Source organism: Ipomoea nil, unplaced genomic scaffold (genome assembly GCF_001879475.1).
Source record: "Ipomoea nil cultivar Tokyo-kokei standard unplaced genomic scaffold, Asagao_1.1 scaffold0684, whole genome shotgun sequence".
In the NCBI taxonomy this organism is placed as follows: domain Eukaryota; kingdom Viridiplantae; phylum Streptophyta; class Magnoliopsida; order Solanales; family Convolvulaceae; genus Ipomoea; species Ipomoea nil.
This window is the reverse complement of record NW_017617112.1, coordinates 1,869,840-1,888,099: the sequence shown is the minus strand read 5'-3', so window position 1 is coordinate 1,888,099 and position 18,260 is coordinate 1,869,840. Positions and strand designations below refer to the sequence as shown.

Here is an 18,260-nt window from a genome sequence, read left to right as displayed (position 1 = left end):
AATTATTATTATTATTATTATTATTATTATTATTACTATTATTATTATTATTATTATTATTATTATTATTATTATTATTATTATTATTATTATTATTATTATTATTATTATTATTATTATTATTATCATCATCATCATCATCATCATCATTATTATTATTATTATTATTATTATTATTATTATTATTATTATTATTATTATTATTATTATTATTATTATTATTATTATTATTATTATTATTATTATTATTATTAAGTATATGTATACCCTTAGGTCATTTTACATGTTAATCTAAACAGCTAATTTTTTCAAATATCTTTTTACCAACCGTTGATATAATTCGCTGGTCAAATCCGCTAATATAATCTGCTAACGCTAACCGCTAACTGCTGATTGTCAAACAAGGACATTGCGAGGTAGTTCTCACTTCAATTTGTTGTGTGATTTGAATACTCTCTTTGTCAATAAATCCCTCAAGTAGTTAATATGATTGGTTTTGTTAGCATTATATTAACTATTTGGGAAAGTAGGTTGAGAAAGTATATGAACAGATACTACAATGTAATAGAGCCAGTAACATTCAAAAAAATATTAACTATTTGGGGGATTTATTGACAAAAAGAGTATTCAAATCTCACAACAAATTGAAGTGGGAAACTATCTCGCAATGTCCTTGTTTGGCAATCAGCAGTTAGCTCTTCAATATTAGTATATATTTAATATTTTATGCCCTAATTTTTATTTTCTCTCAGTTATGTCCCGTATTTGGTTTCAACCATACCTATAAAATTATTTTATTGACAATTATAATCAATCTTGACTATATTATCTTGCATTTGTAAACTTATAATTGCCTATTTAAATACGCAAATTTAACATTCAATTATCTATGCATGAACAATTCCAATATAATATTTCTTTGATATACTTTAAATTAAAGTACTTATTTAAAAAAAAAAAAAAAAAAAAAAAAAAAACATTGGGCATATCCCAATCGCCCAATGTGCGTAAAAAAACTAGTATATAATTTAATGCAGCATTACATCCCCAGGTCACCAGGTGTTAGCTCAACCTCAGTTCTTGATCTCATGTCATTTTAAGGATTTGAGGCAAGTACAACTCAGCTCAACTACACCTTAATTCAAATTCAGTTGGCATCCACCAGATAAATAAGTTAGATCTACCTCTTCCTCTTACAGGAAGTAATCAATATTTCCATTGAAGTATCCAAAAATAAATGTTGAAGATATTAAAAATTTAAAACCATTTACTTGACTGACTAATACTTCTGCCTTGCTTGTATGATTTCATCATCTAAGTTTCATTGTTTAAGAATAAACACAATTCCATTCTAAAGTAGTAACCTTTAGTTATATGATTGGATTCTTTAGTATTTGATTACAAGTGGGTCAGCAAATTCATGGGCGCCCAATAAGTATAAGTCACATCAGGAAGGGAAAAAAGCATTTTCCATTATGAATAAGTATGAAATTGGTTAACACTCCAATGAACTTCAATTAATAACATAGTAGTTGCACAGATAAATGTATTACCTTAGGGCTTAGTCAATAAAGAATGTTACCCTAAAATGGTTATACATATGTTTTTTTAAGAGTTCCATTAAAAGGTACCACCACCACATTGATACCACCAGGAAGTGTTCGAACTGCTAGCTGTTGATTGCGATGATTGTGGCAATATGGAATGAGGTGGAGGAACAGAGGACTGTCGAATATTAGGCATCTGTAACTGCAAATTTGAAAGATCATTAAATTTGCACTATATAATATTCGTTGTTATAATTTATATAATTGTATATCGATTCAAATATTCTTAAAATATTATAACAAATCCATTTCGTGCAACGCACAGATGAAATACTAGTATTCTTAACCGTTATCTTCTGACTCTTCTTTATTGCCTCACCCTTTTCTATGATCCTCAATCATGTCATGAATCATTGAATTTAAATTTGCTTAGCACAAGTTGAAAAAATGTAATTGAGGAAGAGAAAAGGTGACATACATGTAATGTATATTTCTCAATAGCAAGTATATTGTAGTTTTCATAGTCACTATTAGGACTATATTATTCATATTAGACTAGGACTATATTATTCGTGTTAGACTAGGACTCTATCTAGTATCTATATATTTGCTCTCTGTACTCTCAGACATTACTACTGAATACAACACTTTTACATACACTCTCATCTGGTATTAGCTTCCAGGTTTTTCTCTCATGGATGGTCTCGGTCTCCCTGATGATGGCTCTATTCGATCTTCTGAACGGACCGTTACCGAGACCTCCCCTGTGCCCACCAAGAACAGCCTCTCATCGGCTCATCACTTTGTCTCTTTGAAACTGACCTTGGTTTCATTGATGGTAGTATACACGTTACATGTGGTATTATCCGATGTGTGCTAAATATGAGTTATATGACATATTTGATAAGTTTCACTCACTGGTTGAACGTTCCTTTTCTCGCAACATTATTTCTTTTCAATCTAATTTAGGGGGAGAATATAAAAAGCCTGGTTCCACTCTTTCTTCTCTGGGTATTCGTCACATGCAATCATGTGCGTATACTCACGAGCAGAATGGTCGGGTGGAACGCATGCATCGTTATGCATGTTGTTAAGACAGGACTGTCTTTGATGGCTCAGGCATCTGTTCCTTCTCGCTTTTGGGACTATGCGTTTGAGACTTCTGTTTATCTTATAAATAAAATGCCTACTCGTGTTTTGTCTGATAAGTCTCCGCATTTTCGTTTGCACCGTTCTCCCCCTTCCTACTCTTACTTGCGGGTGTTTGGTTGTTTGTGCTTTCCTGTCCTTCGTCCATATAATCGCAATAAACTCCAGTTTCGTTCGTCTCCCTGTGTTTTTCTAGGTTATCCTCCGTCTTATTGCGGCTATCGCTATTTGGACACTAACACTAACAAGGTTTTTATTTGTCGCCACGTGCGATTCGATGAGACTGTGTTTCCCTTTGTTTCTCTTGTTGCCTCGCAGGTTACTAGACCATGTTCCGAACCTTGGGCTACTGCACCGATTGTGACGTGCCGAGGTGGTAGTGTCTCGGCCACGGCTGTTGATGACGCTCGACAGTCTGATGAGCCCGTCTCGGCTTCTAGCGATGGTGACGATAATAGTCCCGAGCAGTCCTCATCAAGTGAGCGAACTGTCTCAGACCAGCAGGTTAAGCAGCACGGCAGGCCGCGCGGACGTCCTCGGCGAGTCACTCCTCCTCCTCGTTCGCATGCTATGAACACTCGTAGCTCGGGTTCGCATCAACATGTTGCCTTAACCACTATTTCTACTATAGTGCCTGAGCCCATCTGTTACACTCAGGCGGTCAAGTTTCCTGAGTGGCGTGATGCGATGGACGTGAAGTTCAATGCCTTGGTCCATAATCATACGTGGCGTCTTGTTCCGTTTCACCCAGGTATGAATTTTGTTGGTTGCAAGTGGGTTTTCAGAACCAAACGGAAGGCGGCCGATGGTTCAATAGAACGTCATAAAGCTAGGTTGGTGGCCAAGGGTTTTAATCAGGTTGCTGGAGAGGACTTTTTTTAGACCTTTAGTCTTGTGGTTAAGCCCACTACGGTACGCCTTCTCTTATCTTTAGTCGTATCTCATGGGTGGACTATTCATCAATTGGATATTCACAACGCCTTTTTAAATGGCGAGCTAGCTGAGACTGTTTATATGCGACAGCCGCCTGGTTATGAGGACAAGTCATTAACTGATCATGTGTGTTTGCTTCAAAAATCTCTATACGGGCTCAAACAGGCTCCGAGTGCTTGGTTCACAAGATTGCATGATTTTCTTGTCTTTAAGGACTTCTCGCCTTCAAAGACAGATGTGTTTCTTTTTATCTATTCTCGTGACAATATTCGTCTTTATTTCTTGGTGTATGTTGATGACATTTTGATTATGGGTTCTGACTCAGATCGTGTTACTGCTCTTATTGATAAATTAACCCTTGAGTTTAAGGTTCGTGATATGGGTGTGCCTTCTTTCTTTTTGGGTATTGAAACTGTCCCGTTATCTGGCGATATGCTTTTATCACAACAACAGTACATGAAGGATATTTTCAAACGTGCTGGCATGGTGGACTGCAAGCCAATAGTCACGCCCGTCTCTTCTACGAAAATCACCGACGAAGTCGCCGTTCCCTATGCCGATCTTACACAGTACAGGAGTCTTGCAGGTGCTCTCCAGTATCTTACGGTAACTCGTCCTGATTTATTTTATGTTGTTAATCTCTTGTGTCAACACATGCATGCGTCCACTACTACGAACTAGGCCTCTCTGAAAACAGTCCTGCGGTATGTCAAGGGCACCCTGAATCTTGCTCTGCGGATTTATCGGTCTACATCTACGGATATTCACGCCTATTCTGACTCAGATTGGGCTGGCGATCCAAATAATCGCAAGTCTACTAGTGGCTTTGTTGTGTTCTTGGGCAATAAATCTTATATCTTGGGTATGTCGGAAGCAACGGACTGTGGCACGTTCTTCAACTGAAGCAGAATACAAGGGGCTAGCTGATGTATATGCAGAGGTTACATGGCTTGTTTCCCTGTTAAACGAAATCAGCATCCCTCCTGCGTCTCCTCCTCGACTATAGTGTGATAATTTGGGAGCTACTTACTTATGTGCCAATCCAGTGTTTCATGTCCGCACGAAGCACATTGAGATTGACTATCATTTTGTTCGCGATAAAGTTGCTAAAAAGGAGTTAGAGGTGCACTGTATTTCAACCAAGGATCAACTAGCGGATATCTTTACAAAGTCTCTTTCGTCTCTTCGTTTTAGTTCTCTCCGTGACAAGCTCAATGTTTTGGCTAGCCAACCTTGTGCTTGAGGGGGAGTATTAGGACTATATTATTCATATTAGACTAGGACTATATTATTCGTGTTAGACTAGGACTCTATATAGTATCTATATATTCGCTATATGTACTCTCAGACATTACTACTGAATACAACACTTTTACATACACTCTCATCGTCACGTCGTTTGTCCTAAATTGACAACCTAGTAATTCGATTAACCTCATAGTTGAAATTTCAGCAAAGCCAATTGGGATCTCTCAATTTACGCTAATTCCAAAGAAAGAGTTGCTCAAGTTTTAGTTTATGGTGTTGGAACAGAACTATTAAACACATTTAGAGTTTTACTTAATTTTTTTGACAAATTTTTCACTTTAAGTCATTGACTATTGTGACATTGCCACATTTAATCAACATTATTCAATATGAGGAATTCACCACTAATCCATTGGGTTTTTTTAAATAGGTATCAAATTCATAAATAAATTTAGTTTTCACAAAATATTATTTGATTCCCTCTAAACCATACACTATAATAGTTCTTTCATACATGTTTGTATAATCAATAAGGTACTAGGCAAGTATTATGAGTGGAGGGAAAAGAGAAAACAATATAGTTTGTGTATATAGTTCTCAACATGAATTTGTAACTCGGTCCATCTCAAACTATAGTGAGAAAACCGTGCCAAAAAAATCCCAAAATTTTCTCCTCCCTATTCATTCAATCTGTGTTAATACATCGTTACATGAATGGAAAACCTTTCTAGCATTTATCCTATGCTAATCTTTAAAAAATAAGATAAATTTACAACAGGAAAATTGATTTAAGAAACAGCATTGCATGCCACACTGAACACATACTTTATATCGCCACAAAGGCAACCATTTTGTACACATTCTGCTTCGTGGCAGTGCTGATGATGACCCCTTTTTGATATTTGTTCGGATGAGTGGAAGAGCAGCTCACTGATAAGTGGGGATCCGAACTCTCAGTCCGATCCTTTGGCCTATGTTGGCTGCCGAAGCATCCGTTGAAGCTGAAGGACCTGTTGTCGCTGATCCGGGGGCAATGAGTTTAACTGTTCTGGCGTGAGACTCATCACTTGCTGCAATAAGGCAGACTCTACATCTGGGATTATCTGCAGGTGTGAAAATTGATTCAGGATTAATGGAAATCAAATGGGACCTTAAGAACAATATACTAAACTGTTTGAAACACAACAAATAATACACTAGTCGTATAAGTAATTCACTTGCATTTGATGGATATAAAACACTCGCAATAATAATAATAATAACAGCAGTTCTTAAGATGTATGCAATACAGGAATGTTTATTAAAGCTTACCTGAAGAGCATGCTTCTCAGAACTAGAAGCCTCTTCTGTTCCGGAAATTTGATTTCCAGATAAGCTAGCTGACCTTGAAGGCCTTGTTACCAAGGTGCCAACATTTAATTCAGCTGCTGAATAGGAACTCCTTCCATCATTTAGTTTTGACAACTTTGATGGGCGATGATTCATCACATCTATACTATCATTTGGGGCTCTAGCTCTCTCTGCCAAACCTGACGTGGGAATTGTTTTATTGACCCAAGCAGAATTGTTAGCAACAATCTGGGTTTCAAGACGACCCTTAATAATGTTGTCCAGAGGAGTAGACAATGCCGAAGAGCTTGGCTGTTTATACAAAAAAAGATAATAAAAAACATCTTCCACATATTGTCAAAAGAATAAAAAACCCAATGAAGAAATAAAAACCCCGTGAAGACCAAAATTTCAAGCATGAAACGTGCATACAAATAAATAAAATAAACTCTTCAAGTTAGGTAGGCATCTTTATTATTTTGCACGTTCTGCCTCAAATTACTTCTCATATGAACATTAAATTCCCATAATTAAGTAAGTTAGATTTACCTCTTCCTCTTACAGGAAGTAATCAATATTTCCATTGAAGTATCCAAAAATAAATGTTGAAGATATTAAAAACTTAAACCCATTTACTTGACTGGCTAATTCTTCTGCCTTGCTTGTATGATTTCATCATCTAAGTTTCATTGTTTAAGAATAAACACAATTCCATTCTAAAGTAGTAACCTTTAGTTATATGATTGGAATCTTTAGTATTTGATTACAAGTGGGTCAGCAATTTCATGGGCGCCCAATAAATATAAGTCACATCAGGACGGGAAAAAAGCATTTTCCATTATGAATAAGTATGAAATTGGTTAACACTCCAATGAACTCCAGTTAATAACATAGTAGTTGCACAGATAAATGTATTACCTTAAGGCTTAGTCAATAAAGAATGTTACCCTAAATGGTTATACATATGTTTTTTTAAGAGTTCCATTAAAAGGTACTACCACCACATTGATACCACCAGGGAGTGTTCGAACTGCTAGCTGTTGATTGCGATGATTGTGGCAATATGGAATGAGGTGGAGGAACAGAGGACTGCCGAATATTAGGCATCTGTAACTGCAAATTTGAAAGATCATTAAATACAGTATGATAATAATCACATGTCCAGGGTAAAAAAGTTATAGCAAACAAAAAGGAAAAAAAGAAAGTTGAGCCAATAGAATACAACAGAGATTCGACAGCACAAACCATTTGAGGAGTAACCAATCCCAGCATTAGTTGTGCCTGCAATGCAAGTAAGAGACAAACTTGCTAAGGATCGGATGTGAAAACACACGAAATGACTATGCTGCTGCCATATAAGAACACACTCATACAAGTAATAATAATTGTAAGCTGGTCATACTGCCAATAGACGTGCAGACCAATGAAATATTTTGAAGCAATTTTACATTACCAACTGTGAAAGGAATTTCAAGGCACCATAACACAGATCAATTTCCAAAAAAGCAGCATAGCATATGAAAAATACATTTGATTCTATGCATATGATATAGCTAGACAAGGGGAAGAATATAAAGGAGCTTATGCATGTTGTCCGCACGGGCTAGCTTAATAGTTCAGTAGGCAGTATTTGGGAGAAAAGACCAATGTTTGATAGTTCCTTGTGCGGACAGGCATTTGGGAGAAGCTAATGCAGCTACGTTGAAGTTAAAGAGAATTCATCACTATTAATATTGTTGATCAGATATCAAAATATTTTTACAATTCTTAAATCCATATATCTAGCAAGCCTTAAATCCAGCAGATTATGTTGTTCATTCCTAGAAGCAGCTCGGCCTGCAATATAATACAACACAATAATATATATAGTAATTAAAATTTGCAGCTGAAGAACGTACCTGTGAACCAGAAACCATTTCAAACGCCAAAAACAGCCACAACTAACAACCATCTGCTCTGATCTTCCCACACCCTTCTTTTGTTGCAATTAATTAGCAGCATTAGAGTCTTTCTTTGCTATAGCTTTGCATCATCTACTCCTCATCTTCATCAAACTCGCCAAGCTTCATCGGAGTCATCTTCAAGCTAGCTAGAGAGTGAGGATGTCATGAATCAATAAAACAAATTAGGATGTGATGAAACTAATAAATGAAGTTGGGAGAAAAATTAAAGGAATTGAGAAAAAGAAATGGAGACCTGTCCTGTGTTTATCTCAATGACAACCATATTCTCATTTCCATAGTCATGCTGTTCAGCCTCAATTTGCTTGGCTGACATCACTGCAGAAGGATGACACCTCTCTAAGTGGATTAAGTTCAATGTTGGAATTTCTGCTAAGCTATTCGGGATCTCTCTCAATTTATAGCATTTGTTAAGGAATAGGCGCTCAAGTTTTGGAAAATTATCAGCACCAACTTCCCAATGGTTGAGTTTACCAGACGAAATTCCCAAATAAATTAAGTGGCAGAATTTCACATTCTCTGGTACTTCCCACTTTTTGCCAAGGTCAGCATACGTTAACTTGAGCACCTCAAGTCTTGGTAACTTGCTCAAAACGTTAATTGCACTCCACTCAAATTTCACAAAATCAAACCTCAGCTTCCTAATGTTTTTCAAGAGAAGAATATTGTTAATGATATCCCGAAAATGTTTCGACGCAAAGAGACAAACTCTCGAGCTGCTGTAAACAGACAAGGTTCTTACTGCATTCATGGGTTATGCCCATAATAGTTACCTTCTTTAGGTATGGAACTTTTCTTACGAACTCTTGGTCGCAATGACTAGGCTGCAAACTAGAAATGACCTGTAAGTTTTGATGAACAAATTTGGGAAAAGATCCATAAAATTTACTACAGCGAATATACTGTAGTTGTGGAAACTTCAAATGGTTCAATTGTATATGTTCACACACACAAAATGTTTGAAGATTCCAAGAGTTGGAGAATAATGCCCTGGATGTTGGTAGGTATCTCAAATGGATATGAACAGTCGGACTTGGCAAAGAGAAATCAGTAACATACAGTACCCTCAATAAGCTGAAAAATTCCAAAATTATTGAATCTATGGGTGACAGCGAAAAATGAAAGATGGACCGGCAGTGTTTTGGCAGAGAATGTAACGCAGAGATGTCAAAATCTTCAAATGACACCCTTTGGATTCTTATCCAACGCACACCTTTCTTAGGGAAATTAAAACCACTTTCATCTGCAACATGCAAAAGACTCTGGTTTCGACCTTCTCTTACACAAAAGGCATGCAATAAATCATGTACTCTAAACTTCTTAATTTTTCTTCCACAACAACTTCTTTTGCTTACAAGAATTAAGTTTCTATCCATAAGTTCATTTATGTACCTTTTAGCCACCACTTCAACACTCTCATTCTTGAATGCCTTTACAAGTCCTTCAGCAGCCCATAACCTTGCAAGGTTGTTAGCATTGATCTTATAATCTTCTGGAAAAACTCCTAAATATATAAAACAAACTTTCAAATTATGGGGCAAGTGACTATAACTCAATGAGATGATTCTCCAACATTCTTCATCATCTAGACTTGATGTTGAAGAACTTATTAGAGCATTAGCAGTATTCTTCCACTCATATAGTGTATTGAGTTTTGAAAATAAACCTGCTATCACAACAATTGTCAAAGGCAATCCTTTACATTTCTCGACAATTTGTCTCCCAATTCTCTCAAATTCAACACCGTGAGATTTGCATGCCTTTTTATGAAATAATTCCCAACTTTCACTTTCATCTAATAAGTGCATTTGATGGGAGAAGTAATTGTTAGAGCCAATACAAGTAGCCACCTCTGCAATGCGTGTAGTCAACAATACTCGACTCCCATTTATATCATCTGGAAAGCAAGTGTTAACATCATTCCATGACTCTCTACTCCACACATCATCCATCACTACCAAATACCTTTGACCCTTCAAACTTTGGTAGAGCTGTAATGCTAGGTCCTCATCACTACTGTTGTTTACATTGTCTTTAGAACCAAGAAGACCTAAGAGCATTTGCCTCTTATTGTGATGTTGTGATACAACAACCCATAGTCTTCTGTCAAAGTGGGAGACAGTTGATGGATATTCATAAACTCGTCTAGCTAACGTTGTCTTGCCGATTCCTCCCATACCTTGAATTGAGACAACTTCTCGTTGTTTAGATAGATGTTGTATTAACATCTTCCTTATAATCTCGAACTCGTTGTTTTTCCCGACCATTATGTTCTCAGTGTGTGAAGCATGATTGGAGGAACTGGAACCGTCCATCTTGACAAGTGTAGTCTCCCTTCCTTGCACAGCTATCATGAGTTTCTCCAGCTCTTCTTTAATGGAATCAATGTCTTCTATTGCTTGTTGCAATACATGACTAAGTCTATGAGAATGCTGGGTTTTTTTGGCTTCAGTGTCCCATCGTCTCTTTTTCTTGTTAGCTTCTTTATAGAGATGTACCACATGGAGTTCAATTTCATCTTCTACTCTGAAAGCTACATCTCTGAGCTTTGTTTCCAACTCTTTAATTGCTTCAACACCATCCATTCTGAACTCGTCCAACAGTTGTATCAGAAAACCAAGCTTTTCATGGAGAGATTGGATGAGGTCTTTGTTAAAAGGGATGAGTTCCATTTCTTGTAGGATTGGACGAGGCTCAGGTTGCAAGAACTCAAGCTCTAATGTCCTGATAAGAGAATTTACAGCTACACAAGCCATTCTTCTCGATCTCTCAATCTCTATCTCTCTCTCTCTGTTGGTGTAGGTGTGAAGATTAGCAGAAGCAAGATGAGTGGAATTGGGTAATGTGAAAGACCATTGACATGAGTGATTGGAGATTGGAGAAATCTGAGCTTTTTGTGGAGAGATTGGAGAATGGAGGTGTTTGTTGCAAGAGATGAGTGGGTCAGCAGAATTGCAACTTGCCAACTTGTAATATAATTAAATGGGTGAATTTTTTATGTGCCATATGTGTTAGTTGTCCATGTGCAATTAAACAATTAAACCCACAGACTTTTTATGGGCAAATTATACCGTGCACTAGGGCGCACATTGCATTGTGCGTTATGACCCAAAATAATGTTTTTTTGGATCTTTTTGTGTCTGTTATTAACTTCTTAAAAAAAAATTCATGTTTTGAATGTACAGAATTGTATAATAGAATACACAGAATTTTATACCTAAAAACACAGAATTTTATAACTGAAAATTCCCATGTTTTGAATGTACATAATTATATATAGAATGCACAGAATTTTATACCTGAAAACACAGAATTTTATACCTGAAAACACAAAATTTTATAACTGGAAATTCTCATGTTTCGAATGTACAGAATTATATAATAGAATGCATAGAATTTTCTACCTGAAAACACATAATTTTATAACTGAATACACATAATCTTTTTTAAAAGGATAAAAATCTCATGTTTCGAATATACAGAATTGTATAACAAAATGTACAGAATTTTATAATAGAATACAAAACGGCGTCGTTTTGGGAGGCGCGGGTTGCACATTGCTATGTGCGTCCTGGTGCACGGTATAACGATTGCTTTTTATGGCTTGTACCCACCAAGGCAACTCTCTCAATGCTAAACCAATACTATGAGTTAATTAAATAAGGAAAAATTGTAATTTATACCCCTCACAAACATCTCAATTATCAATGTCACTCGTGAAATAGTGTAAATGTTGTTCCTCAATTTTTAAAACCTGACATATATCGCCATTCCCCTAATAGGAAGAATGAGAAACGTTGTTGTTGGCGGAAGAAGAACAAATGAAAAAAAAAATAGAGAAAAAAAAAATGATCATTTGTATTCTTCGTGTAATTACAATGGTATTTTATGGTAATCCCTCTCTCTCTCTCTCCCTCTATATATATATATATATATATATATATATATATATATATATATATATATATATATATATAGTGAAGACAAAAAAGTATTATCGCACAATATTAGTATAATTATCAAATAATAATTATGGTAATTAAGGAATTAATTGCACATATATTAGTATCATTGACTAATAATTATTATGTTAATTAAGTTAATAATGACACGGATATATTAGTATAATTACAATTAAAAATGGATCAATTTTTTTTATATAATAATTACAATTAATTCATTCAAATATGGAATTAAAATATGGAGGGAGGAGGAAAAAAGTAAAGGCCATATACGGTGAAAAGGAATATACTTAAGATATAAAAATTTAATTGCACAGATATGAATATAATTGTTTAATAATAATTTTCAATAATTATAATGGTAATTAAGCTAAACATGGGTCGTTGAATTTATTTTTATAATAATTATAATTAAATTATTTCTCATATGTTTTCATATTTATTTTAGTATTAATATAATTACATAAATCATATTGAATATCGATTTTTTAAAGATAATTGTAGACAAACAAGTCATATATTATTCAATTATTTGAGTAATACTTTTGCACTAATCTTTTAACCAAATAAATGCACGCTTTCAAATATTAGAATTGTTTAAAATTTCATCTTTAGTTTTATTATCTAACAATATAAATAATATAACAAAAAATTTTATATGTGGATCGCACGGGTAATTGGGCAATTATTTGCTCGAATTCAGACAAGAATAACATTCGAAAACATAATCAATCCAATTCATTTCATCAATTGCACTATATAATATTCGTTGTTATAATTTATATAATTGTATATCGATTCAAATATTCTTAAAATATTAGAACAAATTCATTTCGTGCCACGCACATATGAAAATACTAGTATTCTTAACCGTTACCTTCTGACTCTTCTTTATTGCCTCACCCTTTTCTATGATCCTCAATCATGTCATGAATCATTGAATTTAAATTTGCTTAGCACAAGTAGAAAAAATGTAATTGAGGAAGAGAAAAGGCAAAATACATGTAATGTATATTTCTCAATAGCAACTATATTGTAGTTTTCATAGTCACTATTAGGACTATATTATTCATATTAGACTAGGACTATATTATTCGTGTTAGACTAGGACTCTATCTAGTATCTATATATTCGCTCTCTGTAGCCTCAGACATTACTACTGAATACAACACTTTTACATACTCTCATCTGGTATCAGCTTCCAGGTTTTTCTCTCATGGATGGTCTCGGTCTCCCTGATGATGGCTGTGTTCGATCTTCTGAACGGACTGTTACCAAGACCTCCCCTGTGCCCACCGGGAACAGCCTCGATGCTCATCACTTTGTCTATTTGAAACTGACCTCTCGTAATTATCTTTTTTGGCGAACACAAATGTTGTCATTCCTAGAGGGTCAGGGTCTTCTTGGTTTCATCGATGGTAGTATACCATATCCGGTCGCAGCACCGGTCACCACCGCCGACGCCGTTGCCTAAACCGCTGACAGCCTAGCAGCGACAGGTGAGCTCGTAGCCCGGCAGGTGGCTTGGAGGAGGCAAGACAAGGCCATATTGTCTCTCTTAATTTCGTCCCTTTCAGAGGAGACAATGCGGTTCGCCGTTGGTCGTTCTACTTCGCGGCAACTCTCGCTTCTTCCTCGCGTTCTCGGGCGTTGCGGTTGTTCGGTGAGTTGCAAGCTCTTCGGTAGGGTGACTCTTCCATAGCAGATTATATTGGTTGTGCACAACTTTTGATTGATGATCTCGCTCTTGCCGGTCATGATGTTACGTTAGACGATCAGAACTTGTACGTCTTTCGTGGCTTATGGTCTGAATTTCTTCCGTTTGTGGCAACCCTATCTCGAGGTACTGCGGTTCCGCTTGCGGAGGTGGCGGATTTCTTGGTGTCGCAGGAGTGGATCTACGCTAACAATGGAGTCGACGGTGTATCGCCGATTGCGATGGCCGCTGGTCGTGGCGGTCCGGCTTTTGGCTGTGGCAGTGCGACGCAACAGCAAGGTCCTGGTTGGGGCTCAGGCGGCAGGTGTGGCTCGAGCACGGGACCACGGTGCCAGATCTGTGACAAACAAAGACACGGGGCCCTCTGGTGTTAATATTGTTTCTCGACCTGTAACACCCCAGATTTTCAAGAAATTTAAAACTTATAGAATAAGGGTGAAATCCCATTAAATCCCAAAACATAATACAAGAGTATGGGGTGCTATGCCACACCTGGGCTAGAGAACCCAGGTGCACAGGCAGTCTAACTAATATCCATTGAAACATAATGCATAACATGGCACGCAGGCCGATAGGGAAACTACTCTACTTCTACGCTCCAGTTCTAGCGCGCTCCAGTGCTCTAGTCATCTGTGCCTGAAAGCCAAATATATCTGTTCAGCGAGAGATGCTGGTAACCCACTTCAACGCGTTGAAATACAATACATATAGAGATACATATATATAGATATACAAAAACCATTTGAGCATGAAGATATATCCTACGAACTCTAGCTTTAAAACCGGGAATGACTCGACAGATAAGACCAGACACGAGCAACAGTCATAACGCGCATATGCAGTTCACAACAGATAAGGCAGTTAAGGTAAGGCATAGACAATAATCATAACCCAATATGAACAATCCCCAATATAAAACCCATAGTCACATCCCCAAGATACTCATAATAACAACTCATCCATATCTCATCACATAGCACACTTTGTTGGCGCCACAGGACCAATCGCATGCCCATACATGAGGGTCAGCGCATATAGCTCTGACACGGCCCCGCAGCACCCTGCCCCGTATCCACACGGAGGAGTCATCGCTTTGGCTCCCAATGAACCAAGCCCATAAGGACGTGCACTCTGACTGTAGCCAGGAAACCCATCTGACTACAGCCGGCCTCCGAACCCTTTGTTCAGGAGGTGTCGTCTGATTGCAGCCAGGAATACCCATCTAACTACAACCAGCTTCTGGGCCGCTGCCCAGGATAACGTCACCTGACTGCAGCCAGGAAACCCATCTGACTACAGCCAGCCTCCGAACCCTCTGTTCGGGATGACCAATCCGATCCTTTACCGAATTGGCCCCACGCACACATAACACATAGCAAACACATGCAACCCACATTACACGTTGGGAAGGGGAATATGTAACACCCCAGATTTTCAAGACTTTTAAAACTTATAATAAAGATAGAATCTTATTAAATCCCAAGATATAAATACAAGCGTACGGGGTGCTATGCCACACCTGGGCTAGAGAACCCAAGTGCACAGGCTAACTAACTAATATCCTCAAAACGTAATTACATAAACGTGGCACGCAGGCCAAAGGAAACTATCTACTTCTACACTCCAAGTTCTAGCGCGCTCCAGTGACTTAATCTCCTGTGCCTGAAAGCCAAATATATCTGTTCAGCGAGAGATGCTGGCAACCCACTCCAACGCGTTGAAATACAATACATATAGGGATATATATAGATATACGAAAACCATTTTGAGCATGAAGATATATCCTACGAACTCTAGTTTTAAAACCGGGAATGACTCGACAGATAAGGCCAGACACAAGCAACAGTTATAACGAGCATATGCAGTTCACAACAGATAAGGCAGATAAGGCAAAGCATAAACAATAATCACAACCCATCATAAACAATCCCCAATATAATTCGCACAGTCACGTTTCTCCAAGACACTCGTAATCACAGCTCATCCATATCGCAACACATAGCACACTTTGTTGGCGCCACAGGACCAATCGCATGCCCATACATGAGGGTCAGCGCATATAGCTCTGACACGGCCCCGCAGCACCCTGCCCCGTATCCACACGGAGGAGTCATCGCTTTGGCTCCCAATGAACCAAGCCCATAAGAACGTGCACTCTGACTGTAGCCAGGAAACCCATCTGACTATAGCCGGCCTCCGAACCCTTTGTTCAGGAGGTGCCGTCTGATTGCAGCCAGGAATACCCATCTGACTACAACCAGCTTCTGGGCCGCTGCCCAGGATAACGTCACCTGACTGCAGCCAGGAAACCCATCTGACTACAGCCAGCCTCCGAACCCTCTGTTCGGGATAACCAATCCGATCCTTTACCGAATTGGCCCCACGCACACATAACACGTAGCAAACACATGCAACCCACATTACACGTTGGGAAGGGGAATAAACGTATAACGAAACCTATGCGTGATCCATCACATGCTAGGAATAGCCCTAAGGGGTTCATACCTCTTCCACCTAGGCCAACCGGGTACCAATTCAACTAGCATGCAATATAACAGACTCATAAACCTACGAACGGTACCCGAAACATCAAACTAGACATACGCACGATAAACGGGGTCCGTTGGGACACCACGGGGATCGGGGAAACATCAAACGGGGAAGCCGGGGTCCCAAGGGGGGACAATTTCCAGCGGGTAGCCGGTGGGTGGGGGTCACCCGCCGGCTGCCCGCCGGAACAGTAAATCCGGGCAGCGGGTCGCCGGTGGGCAGCTGCCCGCCCGCCCGCTACCCGCTGCCCAAACAGCAAGTCTGGCCGTGGGTAGGTGGCGGGTCCCCTACCCCCCACTGACTCTTTTCACCACTTTTTCGTCCCGGGAACCGATGTGGAACCCGAAACCATGCTTAGACACTTTACAAAGCGATCAACGACCACACGTAGACAATTTAACGAATCAAATACGAGAAACGAACGGCACATAACCTATCATGCTTTTCTAAATATAATCAACACCCAAACATGCGATTTCCCCACCCGATAATCCAAGAATAAGATCATACGATAAAACCTAGGGTTCTAATCACTTTTATATCAACAAGAATACGATTCATCTTCTAATTGCAAGATTCGGTAAGAATAACTCATAAGCATCAAGAACATCACACAATTATTAGGAACAACACATAATCATCAAGAATACAAATTAATCATCAAGAACATCATAATCATCAAGAACAACATATAATCATCAAATCCCAATTAATCATCAAGAACATCATAATTATCAAGAAACTCCCAATATCAAGATTATCAAGATTCCCCATGGAATCGTTAAATCAACATCAATAGTAATACTCATCATGGACACGCCATTCACAATCAATTGGGGAAACCCTAAGGGGAAATCATAACTATAAAAATAGGTTTTGTTGAGACATGGGTTACCTCTTAGCCTTAATTAACTCCTTGGCTATGAAGGATCTTTCTTTAAGCTTTCTTGATTTCTCCTAAGGGAATTCTTGGAGCTCTCCTGGGGTGGTGGGGCGTGTAGACGTGTGGGGTTCTAGGTGCCTATTAAGTCCCCTATTTATATATTTAGGAGTCCTAATTAGGAACTAATATTATAGGCTTGCTAATTCTATTCCTTTTGGAATTAGTGGGCCATAATAATTAATTAAAGGGAACCCTAATCATCATCTGAATAGTAAAAGACCTACTTCCTTTATTCCTAATAGATAACTAGGTCTAGGATTCCTAATCAGAATCTGAATAGTAAAAGGTTTACTTTCTTTATTCCTAATAGGTTTAAGGCTCTAATTTAGGCAAGGGTCCATGATCCGTGGTGGACCACGTTAATTAATTAAAGGGATTTCTAATCAAATTAAATCCTTTTTAATTATTATTAATGGAATTAATTAAATAATTAATTCAGGATTAAGGGCCGTAACACGGGGTGTTACACTCTCCCCCCTTACAAGAAGCTTCGTCCCCGAAGCTTAGAATTCATTTTGGGGTAAAGAGCCCGAATTAGTATAGTAGTTCATAAGGAAAGTATTATATGGGAAATATATACACATACACATATAAATTCACTGGGTTTGAGCCTGTCTAAAATGCATCAAATAACAAGGTCATGAATATGCAACATACAATATGTAAGTTTTACGGGTGACTAACACATAACACAGGAGTCTTACATATGGCATGTTCTTTAATTAATTATTTTATAATGATTTAACATATAGGATCGCAAGTTGTGCTGATCATGTAATTATTTATGTACCTATATGAGAGGAAAATATTATGCGGTGCAGATTCGGATAGTCACATAAGTATATATGCACATATATCAACACAGGCGAACCTCATTTACGAATGGATGCAGGTGTTTAATTATGTAGTGTAGCATGTTGT

At 37.8% G+C, this 18,260-nt stretch overlaps 1 protein-coding gene and 1 long non-coding RNA gene across 2 annotated transcripts; both read right to left on the bottom strand.

The window, feature by feature from the left end:
- Window positions 1–7,229: 7,229 nt before the first annotated feature.
- LOC109175162 lies at window positions 7,230–8,835 on the bottom strand. Its single transcript, XR_002053255.1, has 4 exons — window positions 8,403–8,835; window positions 8,105–8,295; window positions 7,452–7,487; window positions 7,230–7,319 (listed from the first exon to the last, which is right to left on the bottom strand). It is a non-coding gene; the product is annotated as an uncharacterized LOC109175162 (long non-coding RNA).
- A 552-nt stretch (window positions 8,836–9,387) lies between these two features.
- LOC109175160 (disease resistance protein RPP13-like) lies at window positions 9,388–10,495 on the bottom strand. Its single transcript, XM_019324415.1, has 2 exons — window positions 9,560–10,495; window positions 9,388–9,410 (listed from the first exon to the last, which is right to left on the bottom strand). The coding sequence occupies exons 1-2, from the start codon at window positions 10,480–10,482 to the stop codon at window positions 9,407–9,409; spliced, it is 927 nt and encodes a 308-aa protein (XP_019179960.1). The 5' UTR covers window positions 10,483–10,495; the 3' UTR covers window positions 9,388–9,406.
- Between the last annotated feature and the right edge of the window lie 7,765 nt (window positions 10,496–18,260).

Bases quoted from the DNA above. Each gene is read 5' to 3' on its own strand.
- LOC109175160 (XM_019324415.1), bottom strand. From the start codon at position 10,482: ATGGACGGTTCCAGTTCCTCCAATCATGCTTCACACACTGAGAACATA.